This window comes from Anomaloglossus baeobatrachus, chromosome 5 (genome assembly GCF_048569485.1).
Source record: "Anomaloglossus baeobatrachus isolate aAnoBae1 chromosome 5, aAnoBae1.hap1, whole genome shotgun sequence".
NCBI lineage: Eukaryota > Metazoa > Chordata > Amphibia > Anura > Aromobatidae > Anomaloglossus > Anomaloglossus baeobatrachus.
Window position 1 is genome coordinate 504,946,009 of NC_134357.1, and position 21,601 is coordinate 504,967,609.

General features: G+C 43.0%; 1 protein-coding gene across 1 annotated transcript in view; it reads right to left on the minus strand.

The window, feature by feature from the left end:
* Positions 1 to 21,601, minus strand: part of LOC142312844 (uncharacterized) — a 320,861-nt gene that overhangs the window by 100,041 nt on the left and 199,219 nt on the right. The window contains 6 exon segments of the mRNA XM_075351831.1: positions 869 to 966; positions 1,050 to 1,173; positions 1,256 to 1,435; positions 1,565 to 1,699; positions 14,314 to 14,409; positions 14,786 to 14,880. Coding sequence (XP_075207946.1) covers positions 869 to 966; positions 1,050 to 1,173; positions 1,256 to 1,435; positions 1,565 to 1,699; positions 14,314 to 14,409; positions 14,786 to 14,880 — 728 coding nt within the window.

Sequence of the window (21,601 nt, forward strand, 5' to 3'; positions counted from 1 at the left end):
TTTATAATTTAATTATTTCTTTAACCATACCGGAGAAACACGGATGGACAAAATGGACCGTGCAACAGGTGCACTATTTTTAAATGGATGTGTGAAGGATGCTTGGGACAGTATTGGCACTGAAACTAGTTCTCTGCTGGTTTAGCCAATTTGTGCTACGGAACAATGATGAAAATTCAAAAATGTTAGTTGTAGCATTTGACATTATACTCTGACTTGTTTCATTGATGAGTTGCTTAAATTCATACAGTGGGAACCTTTTTAATGCATATTTTCCATTTGTTTAATTTTCAATTTCAATACATGTCTATATAATAAATTAGCCATTAACGGTATACTACTGGTGGATAGAGATGAGCGGACTCATGGAGGTTCAGCAAGACTTTAGATAAAGTTCTGTTTTGGACCTGAACCTCATTGGAAGTCATTGTTTGGGCAGTTCGGCTCTCTGCCCACATACAGACAACCATAAACAGAGCACTTCCAAGTCCAGGGGTGGGAGGGCAGATTTTTTTCCATTGTTATTAATATTGTTAATTAATTTTTATCTATTTATTTTTGTACACATTACATCTGGTAACGCTGATTTTACCAGTGCAAGCCATTTAAATACTGCAAGTGGCTCCCACTGGGCCAATCACCGAGAGTACCTGAGCACAGCGATGCTCGCTTAAGTGGTTTGCATACATAAAGCACCAGAACTCCAAACTCGAACACTGATTTTTTTGTAAAGTCTGTGTTCAATATGAACACTGAACTATAAAATTCGGGTCTGCTCAAACTGGTGGATAAAACAAGACTGAGCACAAGACCTTCACAGCCGTCTACATATCATAGGGAGATTTCATGACACCTTCTCTCCATCTACCTGATCATCCTGAGGAACATCGGGATCTTCTTGTTTACAGTCCTGTGGAAGAAGAGGACGGGGACATCTCTCTGGTGTTGTCCTCTCACTGGACAGAACTGGAGGAAACACATACAGGGACTGAATACATTCTTTATATACAGACAATCATTGGCCCTCTGTATTTAGTCCTGTCTATTACCTGGTGATGTGAGGGGCTGGGGATCCTCCATCATGACATCCTTGTACAGATCTTTGTGTCCTTCTAAATACTCCCACTCCTCCATGGAGAAATAGATGGTGACATCCTGACACCTTATAGGAACCTGACACATACAATGATACCGTCATCCCCCGATCCCTTCATAGCGTTACTGTATAATGTCCCAGCATTCCCAGCAGTGTCACCTCTCCAGTCAGCAGCTCAATCATCTTATAGGTGAGTTCTAGGATCTTTTGGTCATTGATGTCCTCATGTATCAGGGGGTGAGGTGGAGGTCCCGTGATTGGGCTCAGGGGTCTTCCCCATCCCTCAGACACAGGGGCCTGACAGCGCTCACTAGAGGTCTTCTTCACTACTGTATAGTCCTGGTTATGGAGAGACACATTAATAAACCTCACTACAGACATTTCCAGAGTCCTCACCTCTCCAGTTCTGTCCATCTGTTATTCCCATAGATAAGAATGATGTAATGTGACGTCATCAGAATCTCTCACCTCTCCAGTAAGCCGGAATAGGATCTCTATGGTGAGGTGTATTATCCGTTGCGCCATCTTGTCCCTGTTCTTATCCATCCTTGATGGGTCAATCAGGAAAATTCTCTTATATAGAAGATCTGAGAGGATCCGATATTGTAGGGACCTGAATGGGGAGAAGATGACGATGTACAGTTAGCTCCAGAAATATTTGGACAGTGACACAAGTTTTGTTATTTTAGCGGTTTGTAATACAGCAATCCCAATTTGACAATATATGTAACAGCATTAAAATTAATCCTTTATTGAGTATATTCTAAAAGGAGGAACCCAATTCCTCTAGTTATGTTACGTCAACTCACAAAGCCCTCACCATGTATACAACATATGCGTACCCAGATATCCCAGGGCAATTCATAACGCATTTAGAAAATCATGGTGGAGGCCACTAGTTCAAAACAAATAAACAAACCAACATAATAAACAAAAACAAAGGTGATTATGCCAAATCAACGGACGTTAGTCCAATTTGATAGAAAAACTAAGCATAAAAAATAATTATACCTAACAAAAATATCATCAATTACCATCTGATACTGACAGTGGTCAGATACCACAATTATAGACATATATTAGGCATATAACAGGAATGGTCTCACCAACTCCTTCCACAGGTGGGGGGCAGGCAGTCTCTCCTTTGGATTCCTGGGTTCAGCATGCTAATCCAGCATTCACTTTCCCTGTCCAAACAGGAGACCATAAAATAACAAAATTACCTGCCACCCCAAACTCCCGTCCTAACAAGGACGGTCCACATCTATTGCAAGGTTGGACCCCTAAGCTGACCCTGTTAGTGTCCCGACGCGTTTCGTCCACATCGACTCTTCAGGGGACATATTAGAAATATACCAGGTCCTCACTGCCAGCCCTCACATGCCTCAGATGTCAAAAGATCTTTTGACATCTGAGGCATGTGAGGACCTGGTATATTTCTAATATATCCCCTGAAGAGTCGATGTGGACGAAACGCGTCGGGACACTAACAGGGTCAGCTTAGGGGTCCAACCTTGCAATAGATGTGGACCGTCCTTGTTAGGACGGGAGTTTGGGGTGGCAGGTAATTTTGTTATTTTATGGTCTCCTGTTTGGACAGGGAAAGTGAATGCTGGATTAGCATGCTGAACCCAGGAATCCAAAGGAGAGACTGCCTGCCCCCCACCTGTGGAAGGAGTTGGTGAGACCATTCCTGTTATATGCCTAATATATGTCTATAATTGTGGTATCTGACCACTGTCAGTATCAGATAGTAATTGATGATATTTTTGTTAGGTATAATTATTTTTTATGCTTAGTTTATCTATCAAATTGGACTAACGTCCGTTGATTTGGCATAATCACCTTTGTTTTTGTTTATTATGTTGGTTTGTTTATTTGTTTTGAACTAGTGGCCTCCACCATGATTTTCTAAATGCGTTATGAATTGCCCTGGGATATCTGGGTACGCATATGTTGTATACATGGTGAGGGCTTTGTGAGTTGACGTAACATAACTAGAGGAATTGGGTTCCTCCTTTTAGAATATACTCAATAAAGGATTAATTTTCATGCTGTTAAATATATTTTAGCGGTTTACAAAAACATGTTCAGAAATACAATTATATATATAATATGGGCTGAAAGTGCACACTCCCAGCTGCAATATGAGAGTTTTCACATCCAAATCGGAGAAAGGGTTTAGGAATCATAGCTCTGTAATGCATAGCCTCCTCTTTTTAAAGGGACCAAAAGTAATTGGACAAGGGACTCTAAGGGTTGCAATTAACTCTGAAGGCGTCTCCCTCATTAACCTGTAATCAATGAAGTAGTTAAAAGGTCTGGGGTTGATTACAGGTGTGTGGTTTTGCATTTGGAATCTGTTGCTGTGACCAGACAACATGCGGTCTAAGGAACTCTCAATTGAGGTGAAGCAGAACATCCTGAGGCTGAAAAAAAAGAAAAAATCCATCAGAGAGATAGCAGACATGCTTGGAGTAGCAAAATCAACAGTCGGGTACATTCTGAGAAAAAAGGAATTGACTGGTGAGCTTGGGAACTCAAAAAGGCCTGGGCGTCCACGGATGACAGCAGTGGTGGATGATCGCCGCATAGTTTCTTTGGTGAAGAAGAACCCGTTCACCACATCAACTGAAGTCCAGAACACTCTCAGTGAAGTAGGTGTATCTGTCTCTAAGTCAACAGTAAAGAGAAGACTCCATGAAAGTAAATACAAAGGGTTCACATCTAGATGCAAACCATTCATCAATTCCAAAAATAGACAGGCCAGAGTTAAATTTGCTGAAAAACACCTCATGAAGCCAGCTCAGTTCTGGAAAAGTATTCTATGGACAGATGAGAGAAAGATCAACCTGTACCAGAATGATGGGAAGAAAAAAGTTTGGAGAAGAAAGGGAACGGCACATGATCCAAGGCACACCACATCCTCTGTAAAACATGGTGGAGGCAACGTGATGGCATGGGCATGCATGGCTTTCAATGGCACTGGGTCACTTGTGTTTATTGATGACATAACAGCAGACAAGAGTAGCCGGATGAATTCTGAAGTGTACCGGGATATACTTTCAGCCCAGATTCAGCCAAATGCCGCAAAGTTGATCGGACGGCGCTTCATAGTACAGATGGACAATGACCCCAAGCATACAGCCAAAGCTACCCAGGAGTTCATGAGTGCAAAAAAGTGGAACATTCTGCAATGGCCAAGTCAATCACCAGATCTTAACCCAATTGAGCATGCATTTCACTTGCTCAAATCCAGACTTAAGACGGAAAGACCCACAAACAAGCAAGACCTGAAGGCTGCGGCTGTAAAGGCCTGGAAAAGCATTAAGAAGGAGGAAACCCAGCGTTTGGTGATGTCCATGGGTTCCAGACTTAAGGCAGTGATTGCCTCCAAAGGATTCGCAACAAAATATTGAAAATAAAAATATTTTGTTTGGGTTTGGTTTATTTGTCCAATTACTTTTGACCTCCTAAAATGTGGAGTGTTTGTAAAGAAATGTGTAAAATTCCTACAATTTCTATCAGATATTTTTGTTCAAACCTTCAAATTAAACGTTACAATCTGCACTTGAATTCTGTTGTAGAGGTTTCATTTCAAATCCAATGTGGTGGCATGCAGAGCCCAACTCGCGAAAATTGTGTCACTGTCCAAATATTTCTGGACCTAACTGTAACATCAGAAATATCCCATGGAAGAAATCTCCGGAGCTGTTACCGGCATCACATGATCACTACATCGAGTCCTGGCCCCGTCCTGCCCCCGGTATAACACACAATCAAACTATAGTCACACACAGATTTATCACAGAATATCGCCAATCCAGCACCACAACCAGTGGAGGCAGCAGTAGATAAGTAAATCTAGTACAATACAGAGACACATATCATAATAATATATTTATAGAAATGGTAACTCACCTATACACTATATCCACAAACTTGTGCACCTGCCGCCCCAATGCATGTTACAACCAAGCTTCATCAAGGGGTTCTCATGGTAGAAGAGAAGAGCTGACCTCAGGCCTGATTCACACAAAGCATTATAACAGAGGAGGAGAGATGTAACGTTATAGTAAAATAGATAGTGGCCCAATTCTAACGCATCGGGTATTCTAGACTTTATTGTGTAGTTAATGTATGATTTTTGACTAATAATGGAAGGAAGACACAGTATAATTTTAGTCAAAGATAAATGTGGCCCCATCGTGGTATAGGCAGGATCCTTGTGTATGCAGCATCCTGGTCTGTGTCCCATCCTGGTATAGTCTCCATCCTTGTATGGCCCCCATCCTGATATGTGGGTGTCTGTGTAGGGCGGTGTTTGTGTTGCACGGTGTGTGTGTATTGCGTTGTGTGTGTTGCAGTGCGTATGTGGGTCAATGTGTGTGTGTTGTGGGGGTGTGTGTTTTGTGCGGTGTGTATTTGTCTGTGTGCTGCGATGTGTGTGTGGGGGCGTGTGATTGTGGGGCGATGTGTGTGGCTGTGTGTGTGTGTGCCCGTGTGTGGAAGGTTGTGTGTGTGGGGGGGACGCGTTTGATATGAGCGGGGTTGCGTGTGTGTGCGTGTGTGTGCACGGCGGTGTGTGTGCATGGTGGTTTGTGTGTGTCTGTGTGTGTGTGTGTTGGGCTGTGTGGGAGTCATGGTGGGTGTGTGTGTAGCTTCATTTCCCGCTGGCCATGAATTGTAATGATTGGCTCATAAGCACTCCGGGATGCAGCTCTGCCACTAACCACCCATGAATGCAGGGGAAGCACATGGCTACTTAAATATTAACACTGCATTGAATGTTAAGTAGCCGCTCATGAATAGTAATGAGCGGGTCGTTAACATTTACAGCAGTGTTAATATTTAAGTAGCCATGTGCTTCCCCTGCATTTATCGTTGGTTAGTGGGAGAGCTGCGTCCCGGAGTGATGGGCTCCTAGTGCGCTGCAGCTGTGTCTCCTCCTGTCCCCGTCCCTCTATGTGTCTCTGTGGCGTTGGGTTCCTAGTGCTCCGCAGCTGCACCTCCTCCTGTCCTCATCCCTCTATGTGTCTCTGTGGAGCGGGGAAGCCCTGCGATGCCGCAGCTGCATCTCCTCCGGTCCCTGTCCCTTTGTGTCTCTGTGGCGTAGATGGGTCACTGAGCTGCGCTTTGGGGCCTCCTCTGGGTCGGGGCTTACTGTGCTCTGTCGCGTCGGGTGTAGGGAGCTTCCATGGCGGTGTCCCTTGTACCTGTCTGCCGGCTGCGTCATGGCGTTGTCAGGGTTTCGGCGAGTGGGCGTATCCTAATTGAGCGGTCGTCGCTGCTGATTGGGTGTGGGTAGAGTAAGGTGTGGGTGTGTGGGGGATATGATGCAGAGCCACTGGTAATTGGGTGAGGGTGGAATAAGGGGTGTGTGTGGGGGGGGGATTCGGCCTGTTGGAGCTGTGTTGGCGTGGTTTCGGTGGTTTCAGCGTATGACGTCATTTCTTGGACAGAGAGAGAATAGGGCAATTATATATATGGATATCAATTATTAATGCAGAGTCCACATACACGGCACTTTTGTGTTTGGCATTTTTGTGACTTTACGACGTGTGTTCTGGTTAGGGTGATGTATCTTACCCATTTTTCCCTTAGGCTTCTCAATAGGAACTGAGAAAAAGGTACCTAAGAATGGCTCTATTAATCAGTGTGACTCAAAACGCATAAAATAGACTAAAACACAGACACACCAGTCATTTTTTTTCTGTTTAAAGTTTTAGCTTCTGGAATGTGACTGTAGCACTGAAGGGGTTAATGCCCCCTACTCCCTGTAATGGGGAATCTCCACATACCTCCTCCTGCAGAGCCGCACACTGGAGATATGGCTGCTCTGTGCTTACAGGACCTGTGATGATGTCACATGGAGGGGAGGAGTCAGGGGTCACATGATCAGCTCCTCAGTGTGTGCAGGACTCTGCTGTGCTGGTTGTCATGGTGCTGGATGAGGAGAAGTTTGTATGGGGGTCAGGAGGGATTTACAGTGTAGATGTAGCCCTGTGTGTACGAGGTGTATGGACCAGAGTCGTATGTGTACGATGTGTATGGAGAGGAGCCGTGTGTGTACGATGTGTATGGAGAGAAGCTGAGTGTGTACGATGTGTATGGAGAGAAGCTGAGTGTGTACGATGTGTATGGAGAGAAGCTGAGTGTGTACGATGTGTATGGAGAGAAGCTGAGTGTGTACGATGTGTATGGAGAGGAGCTGTGAGTGTACGATGTGTATGGAGAGGAGCCGTGTGTGTACGATGTGTATGGAGAGGAGCCGTGTGTGTACGATGTGTATGGAGAGAAGCTGAGTGTGTACGATGTGTATGGAGAGGAGCCGTGTGTGTACGATGTGTATGGAGAGGAGCCGTGTGTGTACGATGTGTATGGAGAGGAGCCGTGTGTGTACAATGTGTATGGAGAGGAGCCGTGTGTGTACGATGTGTATGGAGAGGAGCCGTGTGTGTACGATGTGTATGGAGAGAAGCCGAGTGTGTACGATGTGTATGGAGAGGAGCCGTGTGTGTACAATGTTTATGTAGCGGAGCCGTGTGTGTACGATGTGTATGGAGAGGAGCCGTGTGTGTACGATGTGTATGGAGAGGAGCCGTGTGTGTACGATGTGTATGGAGAGGAGCCGTGTGTGTACGATGTGTATGGAGAGGAGCCGTGTGTGTACGATGTGTATGGAGAGGAGCCGTGTGTGTACGATGTGTATGGAGAGGAGCCGTGTGTGTACGAGGTGTATGGAGAGAAGCCGTGTGTGTACGATGTGTATGGAGCGGAGCCGTGTGTGTACGATGTGTATGTAGTGGAGCTGTGTGTGTACGATGTGTATGGAGAGGAGCCCTGTGTTTACGATGTGTATGTAGTGGAGCCGTGTGTGTACGATGTGTATGTAGTGGAGCCGTGTGTGTACGATGTGTATGTAGTGGAGCCATGTGTGTACGATGTGTTTGGAGTGGAGCCATGTGTGTATAATGTGTACGAAGCGGAGCTGGGTGTGTATGATGTGTATGTAGTGGAGCCATGAGTGTATGATGTGTATGTAGTGGAGCTGTGTGTGTACGATGTGTATGGAGAGGAGCTGTGTGTGTACGATGTGTATGGAGAGGAGCTGTGTGTGTACGATGTGTATGTAGTGGAGCCGTGTGTGTACGATGTGTATGTAGTGGAGCCGTGTGTGTACGATGTGTATGTAGTGGAGCCGTGTGTGTACGATGTGTATGTAGTGGAGCCGTGTGTGTACGATGTGTATGGAGAGGAGCCGTGTGTGTACGATGTGTATGGAGAGGAGCTGTGTGTGTACGATGTGTATGGAGAGGAGCCGTGTGTGTACGATGTGTATGGAGAGGAGCTGTGTGTGTATGATGTGTATGGAGAGGAGCCGTGTGTGTACGATGTGTATGGAGAGGAGCTGTGTGTGTACGATGTGTATGTAGTGGAGCCGTGTGTGTACGATGTGTATGTAGTGGAGCCGTGTGTGTACGATGTGTATGTAGTGGAGCCGTGTGTGTACGATGTGTATGGAGAGGAGCCGTGTGTGTACGATGTGTATGGAGAGGAGCTGTGTGTGTACGATGTGTATGGAGAGGAGCCGTGTGTGTACGATGTGTATGGAGAGGAGCTGTGTGTGTATGATGTGTATGGAGAGGAGCCGTGTGTGTACGATGTGTATGGAGAGGAGCTGTGTGTGTATGGAGAGGAGCTGTGTGTGTACGATGTGTTTGGAGTGGAGCCATGTGTGTATAATGTGTACGAAGTGGAGCTGGGTGTGTACGATGTGTACAGAGCAGAGTCGTGTGTGTACGTCATCTACAAAGCTACCTATTCCTGTTTTTCCCTTACAAGAATCAGCGAGGTTGTGGTGACCATGGAAATACAGTCTCCCAAACAGTGGTCTTTACAATATGTGCTCCATTCCATTATCTCCTGAGTTTGCCAATCTACACTGGGGTTATGTAAAGCGGGGGTGGGGTATTCAGCATGGCCGCTTTTTAGGTCAGCTCATGCACAAGCATCCTAATGCATCGAGTATCCCTGCCATCAGCAGGGAACCTGGGTGCCTGAAAGGGTGGTCTGTTCCTCTAAACCCTCCAATTCGCAGAAGCTGTGCTTTCTTTCAACCTCGGAGGCTCTGTGTGTGCTATACACTACCATTCAAAGGTTTGGGGTCACTTAGATATTTCCTTATTTTTGAAAGAAAAGCACATTTTTTTCAATGAAGCTAACATTTAACTAAACAGAAATACACTCTATACATTGTTAATGTGGTAAATGACTAGTCTAGCTGCAAACATCTGGTTTTTAATGCAATATCTACATAGGCCCATTTACAACAACCACCATTCCAGTGTTCTAATGGTACATTGTATTTTCTAAGTGTGTTAGAAGGCTAATGGATGTTTAGAAATCCCTTGAAAATCCTTATGCAAGTATGTTAGCACAGCTGAAAACAGGTTTTCTGATTAGAGTAGCTATAAGGGTATGTGCGCACGTTGCTTTTTACCTGCTTTTTACCTGCTTTTTTGCTGCTTTTTCTTCTGCGCTGTTTAATGCCAAAATGGATGTGTTCTTCTATTCAAGCAAAGTCTATGGGAAATTGGGTTTCTTGTTCACACTATGTTGTTCAAAATGCTGCCTTTTTGTGGCAGAACTTTGGTCAAAAACTCAGCTTTGCAGTGCAAAACCCAAATGGCAAAAACAATTGACATGTTGCTTCTTTGAAAAGCTGAGTTTTTGACCAAAGTTCTGCCTCAAAAAGGCAGCATTTTGAACAACATAGTGTGAACAAGAAACCCAAATTCCCATAGACTTTGCTTGAATAGAAGAACACATCCATTTTGGCATTAAACAGCGCAGAAGAAAAAGCAGCAAAAAAGCAGGTAAAAAGCAGGTAAAAAGCAACATGCGCACATACCCTAAAACTGACCTTCCTTTGAGCTAGTAGAGAATCTGGAGCATTACATTTGTTGGTTCCATTAAACTCTCAAAATGGCCAGAAAAAGAGAACTTTAATGTGAAACTCAACAGTCTATTCTTGTCCTTAGAAATTAAGGATATTCCATGCGAGAAATTGCCAAGAAACTGAAGATTCCCAACAACGGTGTGTACTACTCCCTTCAGAGGATAACACACACACAGTGTATAATCAGATTAGAAAGAGAAGTGGGAGGCCCCACTGCACAACTGAGCAACAAGACAAGTGCATTAGAGTCTCTAGTTTGAGAAATCGACGCCTCACAGGTCCTCAACTGGCAGCTTCAATAAATATTACCCACATAACGCCAGTGTCAACGTCTACAGTGAGGAGGCGACTCCGGGATGCTGGCCTCCAGGGCAGAGTGGCAAAGAAAAAGCCATATCTGAGACTGGCGAATAAAAGGAAAAGATTAATATGGGCAAAAGAACACAGACATTGAACAGAGGAAGATAGGAAAAACGTTATGGACAGACGAATCGAAGCTTGAGCTATTTGGATCACACAGAAGAACATTTGTGAGATGCAGAACAACTGAAAAGATGCTGGAAGAGTGCCTGACGCCATCTGTCAAGCATGGTGGAGGTAATGTGATGGTCTGGGGTTGTTTTGGTGCTGGTAAAGTGGGAGATTTCTACAAGGTAAAAGGGATTTTGAATAAGGAAGGCTATCACTCTATTTTGCAACGCCATGCCATACCCTGTGGACAACGCTTGATTGAAGCCAATTTCATCCTACAACAGGACAATGACCCAAAGCACACCTCCAAATTCTGCATGAACTATTTAGGGAAGAAGCAAGCAGCTGGTATTCTTTCTCTAATGGAGTCGCCAGCCCAGTCACCAGATCTCAACCCTAATGAGCTGTTGTGGGAGCAGCTTGACCTTATGGTACGCAAAAAGTGCCCATCAAGCCAATCCAACTTGTGGGAGGGGCTTCTGGAAGCATGGGGTGAAATATCTCCAGATTACATCAGCAAATTAACAGCTAGAATGCCAAAGGTCTGCAAAGCTGGAATTGCTGCAAAGGTAGCATTCTTTGACGAAAGCAAAGTTTGAAGGAGAAAATTATTATTTCAAGTAAAAATCGTTATTTCTAACCTGGTCAATGTCTGGACTATATTTTCTATTCATTATGCAACTCATTTGATAAATAAAAGTATGATTTTTCATGGAAAAGACAAAATTGTCTGGGTGACCCCAAACTTTTGAACGGTAGTGTACATGATACTAAGGGAGAGAGGCCTGCTGCCCCCCCCCTGCGGCCGGAAGTTATTGCTGTGCGCTGACATCCCTCCTCACCCTGCCAAGGCTCCCTGATCCCAGCAAGATATAGAGCTGAATCTGTCTTCCTGTCTGCTGGACCCGCAGAGGGGGGTTTCTGAAAAGACGTCCTGCTGGCGTGTGACCTCCTGGACCCTCAGTGTGAGGCTGCTGGCAGCCATCCTGAAGTTGAGGATTTGACCCGGCCTATTCCTAGCTGTGGAAGGGGAGCTTTCTTCTTTTCCCTGAGGTCTGGAAACCTGAGGGGCCCTCGCTGGAAATCCCAGACCTCCATTCATATTGTGTCCTGGGTCCCTTGGGAGACCATCTGGAGTCTGTTTCTGGCGATTCTTCCCTGTGCACTGCGGGGTCACAGCTCTGAAGTGGTGCTGCTGTACTGTGCCGTGTATAGTGACACTAGTGAGTTGGGCTGCTGTAGGCATCTGTCGATATCCATTATCGGGCTGTGAAGAAGATGATCCAGGGTGCTGCTGACACTTAGATCTGCAGCTTGCAGTACCTCTAAGGCTATGTGCGCATGTGTGCGTAATTCATGCAGTTATGCTGCGCTTTGTAGCGCAGCGTAACTGCATGCATCCTGCGTCCCCTGCACAATCTATGGAGATTGTGCAGGGGCCGTGCGCACGTGGCATATTAGAACGCAGCGCTTCGGCTGCTGCCCGAATCGCTGCGTTCTAAGAAGTGACATGTCACTTCTTCCGTGCGCTTTGCCGGCAGCCCCTGCTCTGTCTATGGCAGGAGCTGCAGGCAGAGCGCACGTTCTCGCCGGCACCATGCACTTCAGAACGCAGCTTTTCAGAGGCAACACTGCCACCTACTGGCTGCACTTGCAACACACTCTTAATTGACCACCCCTATCTGTTAATCTTAAAAGATCACCAGACACTACACTAAGAACATCTCCAAGTGCAGTCATTACTAATTTCACAATCTCCTCTTACTCTGCCACCTGCAGACATATATGGCAGATGAAATATGATGAAATATGTAACCTACGTGGGATCTCGCCACTAAATCTATGATCCCATAACTCCATTAAAACGGTCCTCCTTCTACCCATTCCACTGAGGCCTGCTGTCTATCAGCCTACTCTACCCCTCTGCCGCCTACCACCTATTTATCCACTCCCTTTCTTGAGGAACGGTAATAGACAAATATCTAACAAAAACCCAGGTAAAGGAGAATTACTCGCTCACAAGTGCCATTGTCACTTGATATTGATTAGTTATCTGCAGTACATAAGAATAAGAACGTTTTGTAACCACCTAAGCGGACCACCAAGAGCCCATGTCATCAGCCTGCTTCTCCACCGCTGAGAACCCCTGCCAATGTAGAACCTGGAAAATAGACATCACCGCTTTAATTTTCGATTCGTGGACATTCCAGAGTCAGTGAGTGGAGAAGGCTTATAGAATATCTCACCCAGGATCTCCCCATGGCCCTCCAGCTGAACCTTGGCACAGATCCCATGATGATCGAGCAAGCACCGACTCGGCCCCCCAAGACCTAACCAAGATGGCAGAAAGGCTAAACTGGGCTGTGAAGGAAAAAGTCCTGAGGATTTACTGGCGACAAAGGGAGCCGAGTGTCCATAATTCCAAGATATTAATATTCCAAGATTTTTATGCAGCCGTAGTCCAAAAACGCAAGGCATTTCTACCGGTTTGTCTCTTGGTTGAAGGGAACATTAGATTCCAGCTACTCTATCCAGCCAGATTGAAAGTTCAGGAAGGTGAATGCATAACTATATATGAAGATCAAGAGGCTGCGGAGAGAAGATTCAATTGGGCTGAAGTTGCTGCAGATCATACAGTTTATACTTTTCTTGTTTTGGGAGGACTGTTGTCTTTATGAACAGATGTTTTTTCAGTGGTGGCATGCTATGCCTGGCGTATTTTCAGCGAACTGCAGTCAATGATTCGTAAAATGGTTTATAATGTTCCCTTTGTAAATTGTTATTGTTCTTATCATTCTGTGTTTTTCCTTTTCCTGACTTAGGTACTGTTGTGTGAGGGACCCACCTCCGATGGCACCTCCACTACATGTCAGTCTCTACGGCTCGCTGGGACCGGAAGAAACAGACGTATCTTGTTGTCATGCCCTGCTCTGACCCTGCCCTGGGACCCAGGTAACTACCTTACAGACACCAGAATCCAACACTACATACATTTCACCACACTTGCGGTTTTTGTCATGGAATGTAACAGGCCTAAATACTCCCCTCAAAGGTAAAAAGGTCCTAAACCACCTAAAACGATTCTCACCAAATGTGGTCTTCCTTCAGGAGACCCATTAGAGAGCTGATAAGCCTGGTAGACCACTAGCATCTTGGATAGACAACTGCCTCACACACCACCTTGTCACGCGGAGTTCCCATTCTTGTTAGGAAGGGTCTGTCGTGTTCCATTCAGGATTCTCTTGGTGACAGTCAGGGTAGATATCTGATATTAAAAGTGGAGATAGCTGCTAAAATTTATCACCTGGCCAATCTTTATGCCCCCAACCACGATCAGCACCTCTTCTATTCAACAGTTCTTCAGAACCTACTGGGACTGGGATCTAATCGCTTGGTAATAGAAAGAGACATCAATCTAGTACAATGCCCAACTTTAGATCGCTCTTCACCCTCCCTAAAGACACCGGCTGCCCCTGCCTCCCTTTTGCATTTTATGAATCAGCTTTCTCTATGCGACCCATGGACGTGACTGATTCTACAGCTAGAGAATACATGTGCCATTCTCGCATACATCAATCTTTTTTCCCATATTGACGTCTTCCTTGTCTCTCCACAACTGTTTGCTCAATACCACAACTATCACATTCATCCAATATTAATATCGGACCATGCCCTTATTACATTATCTTTGACTTTAGCAGATCCAAGCCCTCAGACACGACATTGGAGATTTCCATCTTATTCGGCAGAGATGGATGATTTTAAAACTTCTCTTCGAATGCACTGGAATAACTTTCTGGATGACGTCATCCATACTGACGACATCCCCCTGCTTTGGAACACTTTCAAGGCTGTCATGAGAGGCCATATCATCGGTTATCTGTCATATAGGAGGAAAGCAAATGGACAGAAATTTTTCATTCTACACACCTCTCTTCTCAAGGCGCAGGTGGAACATGGTACAACCCCCTCCCATTAAACACAACAAGCCCACTCTACAGCCAAACATCTATTAGACTCCTATATTCACTTCCAGTCGCATCGGTAGGTCCAATTGTCCCGTAATAAATGTTATCGTTGGGGAAATCGAACGGGTAAACTTCTAGCCACTTTAAATATAAACAAGCCCGCAAGCTAATTATTAAAATACAAACTCCTATTACGGGCTCCTTAACGACAGACTGTGAAGAAATTGCCTAGGTTGCCAGTGACTATTACAAGGATCTTTACCTTTCGGTGATTAACTCCTTTCTTACCTCCATTAATCTTCCGTCCCTGACATATGAACAGCAGGAAAAGTTAGACTCGATGATAACAGCGAATGAAGTAAGACCAACCATAGTAGGAGCATCTAATGGCAAAACCCCGGGCGCTGATGGCTTGGATAAACTGGCAATTCTGCATCAGATGGATTGGGCGGAGGCATCTCTCCATAAGGAAAGAAACGTACAATGCTTTTTTGAAACCTGGGAAACTTTTGTCTCTCTGCTACCACAACATAGAGAAAATATTAGAATCTGCTTTCAACCAACGGTGTGGTATCAGGAGCATCAGCAACTGAGAGAAACACCTATATAGAAACCCCTTGAGGTGAATGTCTACTGAGATCTAACCAAAACGTTGGAAGTCTATTCTGGTGTCGGTGGGTCCCGCCCAACCTACATTGGGAGACAGCAGTCTGTACGCCCATATGGGATGTTTGAAATATGAGTCATATATTGTAAATATGTTACCCCGTCCCCCCAATCGTTCCCCTCCATGTACAATTGTTTCATATGGAATATAAGTTTTACTATTTAACTTTCCATACCACGATAGGCTGTATGGAGCGCAGTTTACAGCTTTCTCATGTGTGTATGTATATGGTTTTTCTATATGTTTATTTGAAAAAGCAAATAAAAACAGTGTTTAAAAAAAATAATAATTTTTAAAAAATATAACTCATGAAATAGGCCTGGCCAGGAATGATGGTATCCTTAACTTAATATTTGTTGCACAATCTTTTGAGTCAATCACTGAAATCAAACAATTCCTGTAACTGTCAATGAGACTTCTGCACCTCTCGACAGATATTTTGGCCCACTCCTCAAGAGCAAACTGCTTCAGTTGTCTCGTGTTTGAAGGTTGCCTTTTCCAGACGTCATGTTTCAGCTCTTTCCAAAGATGCTCAATAGGATTTAAGTCAGGGCTCATAGAAGGGCACTTCAGAATAGTCCAATGTTTTCCTCATAGCCTTTCTTGGGTGTTTTTAACTGTGTGTTTTGGGTCATTATTCTGTTGCAAGACCCATGACCTGCGACTGAGACCAAGCTGTCTGACAATGGGCAGCACATTTCTCTCTAGAATCCCTTGATAGTCTTGAGATTTCATTGTAGCCTGCAAAGATTCAAGACACCCTGTGCCAGATGAAGCAAAGCAGTCCCAGAACATAACAGAGCCTCCTCCACGTTTCACAGTAGGCACAGTGTTCTTTTCTTGATATGCTTCATTTTTCTGTCTGTGGACATAGAGCTGATGTGCCTTGCCAAAAAGTTCCATTTTTGTCTCATCTGTACATAGCACATTCTCCCAGAAGCTTTTTGGCTTGTCAATATGTATTTTGGCAAATTCCAGTCTGGCTTTTTAATTACTTTTTTTCAACAATGGTGTCCTGCTTGGTCATCTCCCATGAAGTCCACTTTGGCTCAAACAACGATGGATGGTGCGATCTGACAGTGATGTTCCTTGAGCTTGAAGTTCACCTTTAATCTCTGTAGAAGTTTTTCTTTGATATTTTGTTACCATTTGTATTATCCATCGCTTTGATTTGTCATCAATTTTCCTCCTGTGGCCATGTCCAGGGAGGTTGACTGCAGTCCCATGGATCTTAAATTGCGGAATATGTGCAACTGTAGTCACAGGAACATCAAGCTGCTTAGAGATGGTCTATAACCTTTACCTTTAACAAGCTTGTGTATAATTTTTTTTCCAATCTCCTACAATAACTCTTTCCTTCGCTTCCTCTGGTCCATGTTGAGTGTGGTGCATACCATGTCACCAAACAGCAGAGTGAGTATCTGTAGCCCTATATACAGGCCCACTGACATATTACAAGATTGTAGACACCTGTGATGCTAATTAGTGGACACAACTTGATTTAACATGTCCATTTTTTCCTCATTATTTTTAGGGGTACCATCATTTCTGTCCAGGCCTGGTTCATGAGGTTTTGTTTTTTGTTTTTTTTTTTTCAAATTCTGTGGAAGCACGGTTCCAAAGCAATGTCTGACTTTTATTTGTTCATTTTCATAGATTTTTTTTTATTCATTATTACTTTTGTCAGATTCAAGTTATTTCTGTAACTATTGTGGGTTTTTCTTTCATTAAATGAGGGGACCAACAATTTTGACCAGGTGTGTACGTAGGCCCAGATTGGGATCCCCCGAGCAACCTGTGTCTAGGAGTTTTCCGCCTGCTGTCTTTCCCTGGGCACCGAGGGAAAGGCACTGATAAAGTGTCCCTTTTTTGCCACAGAAAAAAACAGACTCCCTCCCTTTTTAGTGGCGTGGAGTTTTTTTTGTCCCTCCGAGCTGCATGGGCTAGGTTCAGGCCTCTTAAGGTAATATAGGTAAATACCCTTCCCAGATGATTAATAGTTGATCAATACGTATTACCAAATACATGGCATACTCTAAAGACAGAGGTGTCTCATACATAACCAACGACTCCCTTACCCTCTGAGACCACACCTGGAAAAATTGGCTTTTCAGAGCAGTGTCATTCCACTGTGTATGTGTTGACCAGCGCCGGAATACAGTGCAATAATCCTATGCAGGCTGATTCCCCTCTTGCAGTGAACAGATCTTAAAACGTGGATAAATATGTTCTATCCAGGTCTTCATAGATTAGCCTGAGTGCTGAGAAAATCCCGTCCACCATCAACAATACAGGAGAATCAGAGGGCAAGGAAAAGGCCCATTCAAAAGATAGACAATAATTTCAACCCACTGTTCCTCACTACTAGAGGAGTGGGCACGTAAACAGAAATATAACATAAAGCTCTGAATGTAGCAAACCAGCTGCACTCCCCCAAAATCTTTCCAGGACAGGCAGTTTGGGCTCTGATGATCAAGAGACCAGGACAGATTGCACCGACATGGAACACAGAGCTTGCTGCTGTACCGCACATTTTAATTCAGCCACCAGAAGAGACAAGGTTTCCAATTGTCTCGCTAGTGCAGCAACTGTATCCAAGCTGAAATTTAACGAAAGTTTGGCCTGCTATAATGTCTTAGACTTTATTGTAACAGGATTGGTACCTCAGGATTGGAGAATGGCTGACGTGGTACCGATATTTAAGAAAGATAAGAGGGTGGATCCAGGCAACTACCGTCAGGTAAGTCTTACATCAGTGGTGTGCAAGGTTTTTGAGGGCATTTTAAGAGATTACATGGAATGATATAGTAAAGAGAAAAATGTAATAACTAATAAGTGCAAATCAGGAAATTGATAATGCAGCTGATGTGATTTGAACTTTGCAAAGGCATTTGATACTGTGACACATAACAGTCTTGGACTGAAGCTCTAGAAGCAAGGACTATGGGAAACTATAAGGAGATGGGTAAGGAATTGGCTAAAGATAGGAAACAAAATGTAGTCTTAAACAGTACTTCTGTAATTGGGCTATAGTCAGCAGTGGAGTACCGCAGGGATCTGTGCTTGAATCGATTCTTTTTAATCTCTTTATTAATGACCTTGAGGATAGGATTGAGAGTAAAGTGTCAGTCTTTGCTGACGACAATACCATGTAGGATATTAAAAACTGACCTTGATAGTACAATCTTACAAAACGATCTGGATAAGATGTCTGAATGGGCAGATACTTGGGAAATGAGATTTAATGTTAAAAACTGTAAAGTAATGCACCTAGGATGAAGTAATCCTATTGATGCATATACATTAAATGGAACTACAGAACAAGAGAAAGACTTGGGGATTTTGGTTACAAGTAAGCTAAGCAGCAGTACCCAATGTCAAGCAGAAGCTGCAAAATCAAACAAGATTTTAGGGTGTATAAAGAGAGATTAGATCCTGTGATCCCAACGTATGGTTACCCCTTTATAAGTCACTTGTAAGGCCACATCTACAATATGGGATCCAGTTTGCGCTCCACATTTTAAAAAGGATATTCAGAAGATAGAGTAATTTCAAAGGCGGGCAACTAGATTATTGCATTAAATGGAAGGTCTCATATATGATGAGAGGTTGGAAAAGTTAGATTTGTTTAGCCTAGAAAAAAAAGACATCTCAGAAGAGATTTCATTTATATGTATAAATACATGTGTGGTCAATATTAAGGACTGGCACATGACTTTTTTCTTCCAAAGACTTTACTAAGGACCTGGGGGCACTCACTATGAGTGGAAGAAAAGGCTATTCTGGCAGCTAAATAGGAAAGAGTTCTTTACAGGTATAGTAGTCAGATTGTGGAATGCCCTACCTACCACAAGAGCTAGTAGTAATGGCAGACACTAACAACTTTTTTTAAAAAAAGGGCTGGATGATATCCTCAGTGCAGAAAACATTGTAGGTTATAAATGATATAGTGACAAAATGTATAATTGGGGAGGAAGGTTGAACTAGATGGACCTAGGGCTTTTTGCAACCCATGTGGGAGTTGTTATTTTTGGAAGAACACAGTATGTAAGCTGTGATTTCAAGATCATCATAAGAAGTGTTAACTCAAGTTTGAAAAAGTACAAAAAGTGAAACAAGGGAAAAAGGGATGGAGAAATTGAAGGAACTGTCAAGTTCAGTGGATGAAACCTGATGATATTGGGTTGTTTCATAGCCAAAGGCATTGAATACTTGACCAGGTTCGATGGTGGTTTCAATGTGAGTATCCTATAAGATGAGTTGCTTTCTACACTCGTTTACTAGGAGTATAAAAAAAACATCAGTGTTCCAGCAGGACAACCCAAGACACAAGTCAAGATTGGTGAATAAATGGTTCAGTGACAGTGAGTAAAAGGTGCTGGATTGGCCCCCACAGTCCCCAGACCTCAATTGAACACTTTTGGGTAGAGTTTAAGAAAAAGCTGTATACATACCCAAGTGAGTCAATCAGTGTGCACCAACATTGCGATCCTCTTTAAAAAGAGACTTGGGATCAGATGTCAATCAAGACATGCTCAAATCTGTTTGAGAGCAAGACAATAAGGATTCAGGCAATGTTGAAAGCCAAAAGTGGATATTTAAAATACTTACAAAATAATAAAAAATAAAATTTATTTTTTAGGAGCAAAACAGTAACAATGCAGTGACATTACAAGAATCTGCATAACTAATCATATGCTAAATAGTTGAAAGTCAAAGTTAATTAAGAGCCCTTTTCAGCCTCGAAACGCGTAAAATTCATGGATTAGGGGTAAAATTATTTTTTGTTCACCGTTCAATAGTATAACATTTTTTGACACAACAGTACTGTCAATATGCTCACTGCACTCCTGGATGAATTAATTTAGGGGTAAAGTTTATAAAATGGGGTCACTTGTGGGGTTTTTTTTTGCTGTTATGGCACCTCAGAGGGTCTGCCAATGTGACATGTCACCCACAAACCATTCCAACCATTCCAACTACAGTAAATGTGAACTCAAATATGGAGTTCCTTCCGTTCTTCACTATGTACTGTGCCCGAAAAGTAGTTTTCGACAACAGATGGAATATTGGCGTACTAAGGAAAAATTGCACAACAAATGGTATAGTCCATTATCTCCTGTTACCCTAGTGAATTTGAAAAATTTGGGGTTAGAGCAACATTTTTTATGGCTAAAAACTTATTTTTTAAATTTCTGTGAAGCACGTGGGGGTTCAGGGTACTCACCAAACATCTAGATAAATTCCTTCAGGGGTCTAGTTTGTAAAATTGGGTCACTGGTGGGGGAGGTCCACCGTTTAGGCACATCAGAGGCTCTCCAAATGCGACATGGCATCCCCTATCTATTCCAATTTTGTGCTCTAAAATTCAAATGATGCTCCTTCCCTTCTGAGCCCTGCTGTGCTCCCAAACAGTAGATTTCCACCACATATCGGGTATTGGCATACTCAGAAGAAATTGTAAAACAAATTGTATGATGTATCATTTCTTGTTAAAATAAAATTTAAATTTTTTAAATTTAAAAAGTAAAATTCTCATTTTTCCTTCCACATTGCTTTAGTTCCTGTGAAGCACCTAAAGGGTTAATAAACTTCTTGGATGTGATTTTGAGTACTTAGAGGGGTGCAGTTTTTAGAATTGTGACTTTTGGGTATTTTCTGTTACCTAGGCCTCTCAAAGTCACTTCAAATGTGATGTGGTCCTTAAAAAAATGGTTTTGTAAATTTTGTTGGAAAAATTAGAAATTGCTGCCAAATGTTGAACCCTTCTAACTAACAAAAAATGAGGTTTCAAAAATTGTGCTGATGCAAAGTAGACATGTGGGAAATGTTATTTATTAACTATTTTATGTAACATAACTCTCTGGTTTAAGGGTAAAAAAAAAAAATTAAAGTTTGAAAATTTCTGTATTTTTCACAAATAAATGCAAAATATATCGTCCTAAATTTATCACTAACATGAAGTTCAATATGTCATGAAAAAGCAAACCATCTCGGAATCACTGAGATCCGTTGAAGCGCTCCAAAGTTATAACTTCATAAAGTGAAACTGGTGAGAATTGAAAAAAATTGCCTGGGTCACGAACGTGAAAACAGTCTGGGTGGTAAAGGGGTTAAGGTATGATATGTCTTAAATGTGTGCATTGAGAACAGATGCAGTAAAGACTTGATTCTGAACAGAGTTTATTAAGTTAATATAGCAAATTCAATACAATTATTGATTACATAGAAATTCAGTGATATCCAAACACAATATGGGAAAATAAACTGCTTGAATATCTTATTCTACCAATAAAAGAGCTTTAAAGGGGTTCTCCAGGAATGTGATAAAGAAGGGAATTTTGTTTACTTACCGTAAATTCCTTTTCTTCTAGCTCCAATTGGGAGACCCAGACACTTGGGTGTATAGCTTATGCCTCCGGAGGCCACACAAAGTA